Source organism: Procambarus clarkii, chromosome 48 (genome assembly GCF_040958095.1).
Source record: "Procambarus clarkii isolate CNS0578487 chromosome 48, FALCON_Pclarkii_2.0, whole genome shotgun sequence".
Taxonomy (NCBI): Eukaryota; Metazoa; Arthropoda; class Malacostraca; order Decapoda; family Cambaridae; genus Procambarus; species Procambarus clarkii.
The window spans coordinates 32,276,594-32,289,088 of record NC_091197.1 but is presented as its reverse complement, the minus strand read 5'-3'; the positions used below and the strand labels follow the sequence as shown (position 1 = coordinate 32,289,088).

General features: G+C 41.5%; 1 protein-coding gene across 2 annotated transcripts in view; it reads right to left on the bottom strand.

Moving 5' to 3' along the window:
* Window positions 1-12,495, bottom strand: part of LOC123764820 (uncharacterized protein F13E9.13, mitochondrial) — a 74,863-nt gene that overhangs the window by 27,673 nt on the left and 34,695 nt on the right. For both annotated transcript variants that reach the window (XM_045753005.2, XM_045753004.2), the window contains exons 4-5: window positions 7,045-7,185; window positions 2,154-2,353 (exon numbers count right to left, since the gene is read on the bottom strand). In XM_045753005.2, coding sequence (XP_045608961.2) covers window positions 2,154-2,353; window positions 7,045-7,185 — 341 coding nt within the window. The remainder of the gene's footprint in view (window positions 1-2,153; window positions 2,354-7,044; window positions 7,186-12,495) is intronic.

The window sequence follows — 12,495 nt, the reverse complement described above, 5'->3', positions numbered from 1 at the left end:
AAATATTAACTTACAAATACATTTTATGCTTAACACAATGTTTTTTTTCTAACTACAATACAGGACATAAGTTTATCTTACCTTTATGGAGGTCTCTTGCTGGCGTATGGAAGATGGTGATGAGGGGGGAGGAGGAGAGGTGTTACTGTTTGGAAGGGGAGTCCCCTTCCATTATCACATCAGGCAGTGATGACTTTTCTGGGGTACTCTCTCTCTTACGTTTTGCTTGCATACCTCTAGGACCTGGTTGTGATTCACTGCTTGTTTGTCTCACTAAAAACCTTTCCAGAGATTTTTGTTTTTCCATATGTTTTAATTTTTGTCTGTATTGAGGCATCACAGTGTCATTAAAAAGGTTAAGGCAACGGCCTACTGTACCGTGATTTGGGCGAGTCATTTCAGCAAAAGTTTGCAATTCTTCCCCATGCTGCACACATTTTCTTAATTAATGAGGAAGGGACATTCTGTACTGTCTCCTCCTCCCCTGAAGAAATTTCCTAAGCTGTCTCTTGTTGCTGCTCCTTGTGAAGTTCTTCAGTGGTCAGTTCTCCGCTGTGTTCCTCCTCCAGCTCGCAACACACAATACTCGGAACACTATGAATGCCACTTCTTTTTCTAAATTTCTCAAACCATCCCCTGCTTGCCTTACACTCTTTTGCATTTGCATCACTCGTTCCAGGGGTTTTCTTTAAAAGGTCTTCATGCAATTTTCTTGCCTTTTCACAAATGATGGCCTCTGAAACTCTATCACCCGCTAACTCTTTGTTGTGTATCCAAATTAATAATAACTGTTCAACATCCTCAAGTGTTTGTGTTTTATGTTTCGTGATTATTGATACGCCTTTTGCCACTTTAGCACTCATAATGTACTTTTTCTTAGTCAGTATGGTGGATATTGTTGACTGAGATTTGTTGTATTGCCTAACTAGTTCAACAACCCGCACACCATCTTCATATTTACGAATGATCTCTTGTTTCTGCTCTATGGTCATCCTTACATATGTTTTTGTATGTTGAGCCTTACCACTGACTTTCCTGGGACTCATGGCATGATATATAATATGTTCAAAATGTTCAAAATGCAAAAAATTACCACAAAAGTAGAATTTCTTATAGGCGCGATTGTCACTAAGCGGGCAGCTGTAGTAAACTGAGGCAGGTCGGCCGTGTGACCGGGAACCACGTGCTCAGTCGACCCGAACGTGTACCAACAAATATCGTTAGTTGACGACACCATTGTATGTCGAGTCACATTTTTCGATGAAATTTACATCGTAACTCGAAATTAACTTAAGTCGGGGCAATCGTAAGTCGAGGTGCCACTGTATTTGAAATGTAGAATGATTTCAGGGCAGATTTTCTTAATAGTCACTATCCAATGACTTTCATGCCATACTGATATTTTGTTGACAAGTTTTCAATCATTATACTCGGGCAATGTCATGAGTCTAATCCAGAGTGTTTTCTGATAGTGCAATGCCAGAGCTCAATTTAGTCAATACTTAAAACAACAACATTTGTGATCACTTAAATTTAGAAAACCACCATGGTTATATTATTCAATACAAACAGTACAATACACTTATATAAGATAGCGATGACGCCTAACAATCAACATAAAATAAATACAGTACTGTACATTTAAATGCTTTAAGTGCGTCTTTTAGAGCCTTCATCACCTGAAAGCTTCTGTAGTGTTTGGAGGAGGATGTACATGAAACATCTTCAGCAGGGAACTTGTTCCCAGAAATAATTAAAGCATCACAAATACATGTTACTTTGTTCAGCACTACAGTTTTCAATGTTATCATTCCGGATACTGTGATGATAATTCTTAAATAATTAAGTACTGGATGATAGCCATCTTTCTTCTACCATCGCTCAGATTCTGTTTGGCCATACCTGTAGTAGTAGCTGTCATTGTGTAAATAATGGGTAGTGTATCTACAGCCCAGTATCTGATGTTTTCTTATTTAAAACCATCTTCCCTTGATAATTGTACAAGAGAAGACATATCAAAAGCATAACACAATGAAATAGAAGTCAATAACAATGAATTTGGGCAGTTCTAAAAAATATAATATCCTGAAAATGTCTGCATACTTTCATCATCCAAAGAATAAAAAATAAATGAGTGTCAACATCTTAATCACCTGTGCTTTTTTTTTATATCAGCGAACACTAAAACATCCTCTGCTCCAATTGCCCTTCGGTACCGCAGTAGAGGTCCAGCACAACCATCCATCAGTCCCTCATCAGCTACATGAGAAAATATAAAACACTCGGCACGGATGAACTGTAATCCGCATGCTTTACTCACGGCCAATGCTTCCTGGTTTCCTCCTGCAAGTATCTGGCACAGAGAAATTGTTGTGACATGTATAAAGTATTCGTGAGCCTTAAATAAGTACCTGTCACACGGTTAATACAATACCTGTCACAAGGTTAATACAATACATTAAAATAGGCACCAAATAGCACTACAGTGAGTAATTATCTAAGTGTAATTACCTAAGTGTAGCTACAGGATGAGAGCTACGCTCGTGGTGTCCTGTCTTCCCAGTACTCTTTGTCGTTTAACACTGTGAAACTGCTGATGGTTTTGGCCTCCACCACCTTCTCACTTAACTTGTTCTAACCTTCTACCACTCTGTTAGCAAAAGAAAACTTTCTAATATTTTTTTGGCACATTTGTTTCCTTAGCTTGAATCTGTGTCCTCATGTTCGTGAAGTTGCCGGTTTCAGGAATTCCTCTGTCAATTTGGTCGATTCCTATTATTATTTTGTAAGTGGTGATCAAATCACCTTTTTTTTTCTTCTATCTTCTAGTTTTGGCACATTAACACCTCTAGCCTCTCCTCGCTTATCTTGTTTTTCAGTTGCCACAGAGTTGCCAGGGAGCCTCCGGGGCTCACCCAGAAAATGGAGTTTCATTACATTCAACACTGGTTTTCTGTGGGAAGCCCCTATGGCTCCCTGGAGCTACATCACCAAAAAGAAGGAAATAGGGACTTACTCTGGAGGCGGACGGCACTCGCTCCTCAACTCGAAGTCGAGACATCTGGCTGCAACCTGCGACCCAAAATCACACATGGACGACTAGGACCAGAAACGTTGATGAGATAAGGTGTGGCCAGGACCCTGTTCGACCTCCAAAATCCCTGATTCCAATGTCAGCCCAGGACATATTGCCGTAGACGGCAGTCAAAGCAGCAAACTTACGAACGTCATCGGCACGAGGATAAACTGCAGGCTGGCTAGATTTAATGACACTGCAGACAACCTGGGAGACCCGAGCCCTGGAACAGAGTATGAGGGGAAACCACATCAACCCAAAGCACATTCCTGGCCACAGAAACTTAGGCGCGCAAGTAACGGCGAAGAGCCGCAATCGAACACAACACATGATGCACCCTCGGCCTGACCATCCAAGTATCAATGACCCCTTCGGAAAGCAGCCGTCTCATTCTTCACCAGAAAACAAGGCTGCAACCAAACAAATCGATTACCAGGACTGAAAGAGCAGAAACCCCTGCACCAGAGGAGAGCTTTTTGACACACTGTATTCCCCTTCATATAGTCTAGGGTAGCTGCACAAATACAGATGTACCTAATGTATTAATAAAAAAAAAAATGACTAGCTGGGAAAGCACCAAACCCTTCCAGTTTGTTGATGTGCTTCTTAAGATATGGGTACCACACAACCACTGCATATTCTAGCTGTTGCCTAACAAAAGTCGTGAACAATTTCTTTAGTATTTTGCCATCTATGTATTTAAAAGCAATTATGAAGTTAGAAAGTGTGACATAGGCTCCTCGCACAACGTTCTTTATGTGGTCCTCAGGTGGTAGTTTTCTATTTAAAACCACCTCGGTCGGGAAGCCGGTCGGCCGAGTGGACAGCACGCTGGACTTGTGATCCTGTGGTTCCGGGTTCGATCCCGGGCGCCGGTGAGAAACAATGGGCAAAAGTTTCTTTCACCCTATGCCCCTGTTACCTAGCAGTAAAATAGGTACCTGGGTGTTAGTCAGCTGTCACGGGCTGCTTCCTGGGGGTGGAGGCCTGGTCGAGGACCGGGCCGCGGGGACACTAAAGTCCCAAAATCATCTCAAGATAACCCCTGGATCTATTTCTTTATCAGAATTCTTTAAAGATTTCTCACATAATTTATAGGTTGTGTGAAGTCTGTGTTCTCCTATTCCACATTCCATAACATGGTATTTATTCACATTAAATTCCATTTGCCAGGTGGTGCTCCATATACTTATTTTGTCCAGGTCTTCTTGAAAGGCATGACAATCATCTAAGTTTCTTATCCTTCTTATTACCTTAGCATCATCAGCAAACATGTTCATATAATTCTGTATACCAACTGGTAGATCATTTATGTAGACAATGAACATCACCGGTGCAAGAACTGAACCCTGTGGTACTCCACTTGTGACATTTCTCCAGTCCAATACATTGCCTCTGATTACTGCCCTCATTTTTCTATCAGTCAGAAAATTTTTCATCCATGTTAGAAGCTTACCTGTCACCCCTCCAATATTTTCCAGTTTCCAGAACAACCTCTTATGTGGAACTCTATCAAAAGCCTTTTTTAGGTCCAGATAGATGCAGTCAATCCAACCATCTCTTTCCTGTAAAATCTCTGTGGCTCGATCGTGGAAACTGAGTAAATTCGATACACAGGATCTTCCAGATCGAAAACCATACTGTCTGTCTGATCTTATATCATTTCTCTCTAGGTGTTCTACCCATTTAGTTTTTATTATTTTTTCCAATATTTTCACTATTACACTTGTCAATGATACAGGTCTATAATTGAGGGAGTCTTCCCTGCTTCCACTTTTGTAGATTGGAACTATGTTAGCCTTTTTCCACACATCTGCTACGACTCCTGTACACAGGGATGCCTGAAAGATCAGGTGAAGTGGAATGCTGAGCTCAGATGCACATTCTCTCAGAACCCATGGTGAAACTTTATCTGGGCCAACTGCTTTGTTCTTACTTAGTGTAGTAAAAGTGTTATTATATTATTGTACCCGGATGGATGCTCGCTTGACTGTTTTGTTGTCAGGTCAGCTGTGTCGTGCCTGTGTACAGGTTAGTTTAATGTTGACTCCTAGCTTAATTTCTATTTGTTCTAGCATTAGTCATGTGCAGTTTGCTTATAATTATATACTGTATAGCTTAAGCACTGTTTTTTCTTTATAAGTATTGTATATTATATGGCTTGTGTTATTGCAGGATATAACTGTACTGTAATTATTTGCTCAATAAAGCCACATGTCTGGCAATGCTTCTCCTTTACTTCACTTAGCTCCTTTAGCATATTTTCCACTTCATCTCTAGACACCCCTACATGCTCTATGTTGTTCTCTGGAATTCTTATTGTGTCTGGTTCTCTGAAGATTTCATTTTGTACAAACACATTTTGGAACTTTTTGTTTAATGAACTTTACAGTAATTTTATAATTTTAAGTGTTAATTTTAGTGTTGTGTTAGTATAGGTTATGTAAATTGTCAAGAATTCTTAACTTCAAGATGTGTGGCATTAATCAAGAAGACAAACAACAACAAGGTAAGTTGAGTTTTATAGTTGAATATTTTATAATTATATGTGGCAAGGCAATTCAAATTATGTTATTTGTGGTAGAAAAATAGTTGGAAATGGTCACTTTTGGACTCAGAGGTGAAAAAGTACGTTAATCTGAAAAACGTGATAATCCGGCTGGTGTTCCTTCCCATATAGTCCGGATTAACGAGTGGATACAGTATATATAAAAGAACCAAGAGGTGACCAAAGGCAGATTCCGCACCTTGCAGGAAAACAAAAAACAAAAGGAAAACCCCACAAGAGGACAATGTATCCAGGTGAAACAGAGCTGGACGCTATAATAGGTGATAACTAGCTATGCAGTACCCTGCGCTCCTACCAGTGACAAAAACTACCTCCTACCCAGAGGTAAACAAGGGCAACAGGGCCCCGAGCTGACTCCAAAGGCAGTCAAGTACCGATCAAGTAAAAAGCACAGTGGAGGTAGACCCCAAGGTGGCCCCAAACCTTAGGGCAGTACTTACTGGGTACCTAGGGAAGGTAACCCTAGGCGCATGCAGCCCAAGTACTGTAGAATATTACTCCTGGCTCACACACCCACTATAGAGACAGACTTCGCCACAAGGCACAGTAACTGAGAAAAAACCCAGCATTGAATGTAATGAAATGCCATTTTCTGGGTGAGACCCGGAGGCTCCCGGGTCCAGTCTGGGTCCCGGACCTGGAGGAGCAATTGTCACCAGAATAGGGGTTTGTTTTGGGACGCTTACCTTTCTGGGTGCTTGACTCGGTTGATGGCAGACATAGAATGCTTCCAACCACACAGGGGTTTCTATAGGCGATTGTTCCCCTTGCCTCTCTGAGGGGGCCAGGTTCTGGCACGTGGAATAACGCTAGGCCCATAGTACTCCATACACATGACTGATGCCAAAGTCTGACATTAGCATATCAGCCTGGATAAGTTCCGGGGAGCCAAAGGGGCTCCCCCCAGAAAAACTGAAGTCAGAGGTACCCGATTGGCCAGGAATCGCATCAACCAAGAACTGTAGGTTGGATCGCCGGTGCAAGGGTCTAGAGCTCCCCCTTCCCCCTCCCGGGAAGGGGGGGGTGTTCACAGACAGCGGCATGGCGACGTGATGAAGGCATGCTAGTTGCTAGTTTTCTTTTGGAGAGTTCTGTCCACTCGATCGGCTTTCGGTAGCAATTTTTTCACCAGATTAGGGGTTTGTTTTGGGATGCCTACCTTTCTGGATGACAGACCTGGTCGATGGCAGACATAGCTTCCAACCACACGGGGGTTTCTATAGGCCATTGCTCCTTGCGCCTCTCTGAGGGGGCCAGGTTCTTGCTTGTGGTCCCCGGTAGGCAAGAACTCCTAGCACTTTGTCTGATGCCAGAAAGCTAATAAGTTTGTATCAGCCTGGATAGCTCCAGGGAGCCAACGGGGCTCCTCCCAGAAAATAATAATTTATATTCACAATACCTGAACACCGCAGGGCACCTTCTTTGGGATGATGTTGCGCACCTCACCACAAACTCTGGTCATGCATGCTATGACTTCAGGTCCCAAGAATGACTGTTTAACATAAGGGAGATCAAACATATTTTCAACCAAAACGCCATCCTGAAACAAATAAAAATATATTTCTTTAAATACAACATACTCTGGATTTCTGGAAAGCTCCTTTCTAAGCAAATTCATTCTGCCACACATTCTGCGGTCGTTAACCCTTCCACTGCTCAGGGGTCCTGAGGACATTTACACCCCTATGCACAAGAAAAAAAAAATTCAAAATTTTTTTTCGTCTTCTAAACATGTTAATTTGTGTCCCCTGAGCATGGAAAAAATAAAAAAAAAATCGTAGGTGACATATTTTGGGCGCAATTGACTGAGGAAGTCTGGCAAAAAGTGGGCTTTGACAGAGTGGTCGTCAGAGCCGGTCAGCATCACCCACGCTGACAGGTGGGAGTTGCCACAGATATAAATAAATAAATAAGTAAATAAATGTTTATTTAGGTATGGTACATACATACAAGAGATTTTACAAAGATCGATGGATTTATAGATAGAGCTAGTACATACAATGCCTAAAGCCACTATTACGCAAAGCGTTTCGGGCAGGAAAAACTTAAATGACTAAAGCTTAATACTAATTGAGTATAAAGAATAAAATGTGTTGAGAACAAATAAAAATAGAGATAAAAAAGGGGGGAACATGGCTGAAAAAGCAGCACAAATACAATTAGGTCGACAAACAGCGTTGTTTAAAAAAAAAAAAAAACAGACATTGATTGACAATAGAGGGGTAAGGTAGGTTACAGGGAATTTATTAGGTAGTGCTTCATTTTTATCTTAAACTGGTTGAGAGAGGTACACTCTTTAACATGGTTGGGAAGGTCATTCCACATTCTGGGTCCCTTGATTTGTAGAGCATTTCTAGTTTGATTAGGTCGTACACTTGGAATATCAAAACTGCATTTATTTCTGGTGTGGTGCTCATGGGTTCTGTTACAACCTTCAATGAAGCTTTTGAGGTCAGGATTGGCATTACAGTTCAGCGTTTTATATATGTATAATACACATGAGAGAATGTGCACTGACTTAATGTCTAACATATTCAGAGATTTGAGTAGAGGTACCGAGTGATGTCTGGGGCCAGAGTTGGATGTTGTCCTAATAGCAGCATTGTCTTGAGTAATTAGAGGACGTAAATGATTTTGGGTAGTAGAACCCCAAGCACAAATACCATAGTTGAGATATGGATAGATGAGGGAGTAATAGAGTCACCAGGGCAGGGCGGGGTACATAATACCTGATCTTAGAAAGAATGCCAACAGTTTTTGAAACTTTTTTTTATATATTTAGAATGTGTCCCTGGAAATTCAGCTTTTGGTCAATGAGAACGCTAAGGAATTTGCCATCTAATTTGTTACAAATTTGGGTATTGTTTATTTTGAGATTTATTTGATTAGAGGATTTATTGCCAAACAGAATATAGAAAGTTTTGTCAATGTGTTAAGGGTGAGTTTGTTGGCAGTTAGCCAAAGATGGACTTTATTTAGCTCAGTATTTACTGTGGCATTTAGAGCAAGGGGTCAGGACTGGAGTAAATGAAGGTTGCGTCGTCAGCAAATAGAATTGGTTTGAGGTGTTGGGAGGCATTTGGAAGGTCATTAATGTAGATGAGAAAGAGGAGAAAGTTTTTTTGCAGTAATATTATTCAATAGTGTGTATTGTAGTATATTTATATAATAAAAGTGGTGAATAATTGCTATACTCAAAAGTAAGGTGTGCATATTAGTGATTCAATTATTATGTTCATAAAACAATAAACAAATAGTTTTGCTGCTATTACACTCCATACACAGGTTATATATAATTATGTACATGTTTTGTTCACCATAACGAACCACTAAGTTGGTATTGAGAGTCGAAAAGCAACGAGGAGTTACCGCCACACACCAGCCAGCCACTCGCTGCCACTCCCTCAACACACGCACTAAACTTTCTCCCCCAACAATACCATTTATGGTGTTATTACACTATATACAATCGTTATATATAAGTATGTATATATTTTGTTCACCACAACTGTACAGCTAAGCTGATATAGTTAGTTCAGGCACTAAGAGTCGTCGCTATACACACATTCAGTTGGCAGCTTCCTCACTCATTCAAGGTCACATGCACTAAACTTTCTCCCCCAACAATACTGTTTGCAGTGTTATTACACTATATACACATATTATATATAAGTATCTACATGTTGTATGCACCGTAACTGTACACCTAAGCTTGTAGTGCACCCAAAGAGCATAGTGGCCACCCTCTAAACAGCTAGACAAATCATGCAGACGACATCACCTCCGTCACCCAAATGGCTCTTCCCAGCATAATCCTTTTGCTGTGATTACACTAATACACACATTATATGTATCTACATTTGTGTTCACCATAGAGAACCACTCAGCTGGTATGGTGAATGCAAACAATAACAGGTGGCCACACAGTCAGTAAATGATGCTATCTCCCTCCGTCTCTCAGCATCACTCCTCCCACAGCGCTAATTATTACAACAATCCTGCTATTATCACAACCCTGGTTATTTATATCACAGTCAAGGGTCATCTGTAATATTGTCATCGCTAAATAATAACAATTATATATTTATTTTGACATTTTTCAGCGATGCTGTGGTCACATGCTGAACAGCAATGCTGTTCGCTCATGCTGCGTGCGCCAGCCTTGGTTGCTCCAACAGTACTGTGCCTCTCACACCTGAGAATATTGCCCATGATTTTTTTTTTTTAAATGGGGTCTGTTTACAAGAGCCCTGAGGAAGCTAATGTGAACCCTGTGTAGCCGTGGCCATTTGAATCGGGCCTGGCACCCTTGGGTGTATATATACGCCATGCGCACAGTGGGACATGTTACTCAGAGCATATATATACGCCATGCGCAGTTTAAGGGTTAATAGTCACGAATTCATATGTACTTAGCTTTTAGATAGTACAGTGGCACCTCGACTTACGATTGCCCCGACTGAAGATAATTTTGAGTTACGATGTAAATTTCATAGAAAAATGCAACTCGACGTCTGATGGTGTCGTTGACTTATGGTATTTGTTGGTACACGTTTGGGTCGACCGAGCGCGTGGTTCCCGGTCACGCGGTCCGAACTGCCTCAGTTTACTACAGCTGCCCGCTTAGTGACGATCGCGCCTATAAGAAATTCCGCGTTTGTGGTGATTTTTTGCATTTTGAACACATTAAAGTAATTATTATATATCACACCATGAGTCCCAGGAAAGTCAGTGGTAAGGCTCAACATATGAGATCCCATGTAAGAATGACCATAGAGCAGAAACAAGAGATCATTCGTAAATATGAAGATGGTGTGCGGGTTGTTGAACTGGCTAGGCAGTATAAGAAAACTCAGTCAACGATATCCACCATACTGGCTAAGAAAAAGGATATTATGAGTGCTAAAGTGGCAAAAGGCATATCAATAATCACGAAACATAGAACACAAACACTTGAAGATGTTGAACAGTTACTGTATTATTAATTTGGATACACAACAAGGAGTTAGCGGGTGATAGCATTTCAGAGGCCATCATTTGTGAAAAGGTAAGAAATTTGCATGAAGACCTTTTAAAGAAAACCCCTAAAACGAGTGATGCAGAAGTGAAAGAGTTTAACCCTTTAACTACGTGGCCTATATATATGACACCCCCCCAGTGCGCAGGAAATAAATTCTCTTGAAAAAATTCTTTTTTTTTTTTTTTAAAGTGTCAAAAACCCTTTCCCCAGTATGGGTATGTCAAAAAAATGTCAAACTTGTACTTACTTTGGCTGCTATGGGGTCCGTAAGTTGGCGCGTGACGTCATCATTCCCCGTTTGCCCGTGCAGTAAGCTCCCGGGGCCGGTGGGGCGCCGGGACGGGGCATGCGAGTTGCCACGAATATATTTTTGTTCAATTTTTGCGCCCAGTTCCAAATACATTTTATTTGTTTTTACATGCTAATCCTATGTATAATGAACACGTACACTATATTATGGCAGTAAAACATCCGTACTGTCTGAGGACACTGTGTTACGTGCATGACACTTGTGTACACATATGTTGCACATATTTACCATGTATCATGCTAATTTATGTATATATACAATCTATTTACAGACTATACACTGTCACACACTATATACATTCACCATCAACACACTCAGAACACCGTGAGTGTGAGCAGCCACACCCAGCCAGCCCTCCCTCACTCCAACATCTTACTCGCCAACATTGCTCCTCCCACCATACTGTTATTGTATTTATTACACGATTTACACATGTTATATATACCTATCTACATGTTTTATTTACCAGAACTATGCAAGTAAGCCGATATTGTGTCCAAACAGTACAATGGCCACCATGCCCTGCATGACAAATCACACAGCAGACAGCAGACGACGCCACGATTACGACGTCACCTCCCTCACCAAAATAGCTCCTCACAACATACTCCTGGTGCTGTTATTACACTATTCACACACACTGTATATACCCATGTACATGTGTGTTCCCCATAGCACACACGAAGCTAGTACGGTGAGCAAAACAAGAGTTACTGCCACACAGTGAGGCTACCTCAATTCTCTCCCTTCCTCCCTCCCTCACCAAAATTCCTCCTTCCTACGCACAACGCTCATTATAACCACAATCCTGGTCACTAATACCTGTAAATGAATAACTGATCACAAGTTTATTTTGAAAAGGAACCTAAAAAGTTGCTTGAAGATTCCTAGATGGACAAAATAATGCTGTGGTGCTGTGGCTAACGCTGTGAACATTGTGAACAGCATTGAATCACTGATATTTGAACATTGTACCCAGTCATTATCACACTCGGGCTCTTCTATAATGCTATTAGGGCTAAATAAAACAGATTATATATATATTTTGACAATATTAGGCGATGCTGCGGTCACACGCTGAACAGCAGTGCTGTGCGCTCATGCTGCGAGCGCCAGCCTTGGTTGCTCACTCACTACTGAGGCTCTGACACCCGGCAATGTGGACCATGATTTTTTTTTAAGATGGCGTCTGTTTACAAGAGCCCTGAGGAAGCTGATGTGAACCCCATGTAGCTAGGTTATCTTGAGATGATTTCGGGGCTTCTTTAGTGTCCCCGCGGCCCAGTCCTCGACCAGGCCTCCACCCCCAGGAAGCAGCCCATGATAGCTGACTAACACCCAGGTACCTATTTTACTGCTAGGTAACAGGGGCATAGGGTGAAAGAAACTCTGCCCATTGTTTCTCGCTGGCGCCCGGAATCGACCCCGGGACCACAGGATCACAAGTCCAGCGTGCTGTCCGCTCGGCCGACCGGCTCCCTGCGGGAGTTTTGAATGGAACGTGAAAAATAAAAACACCC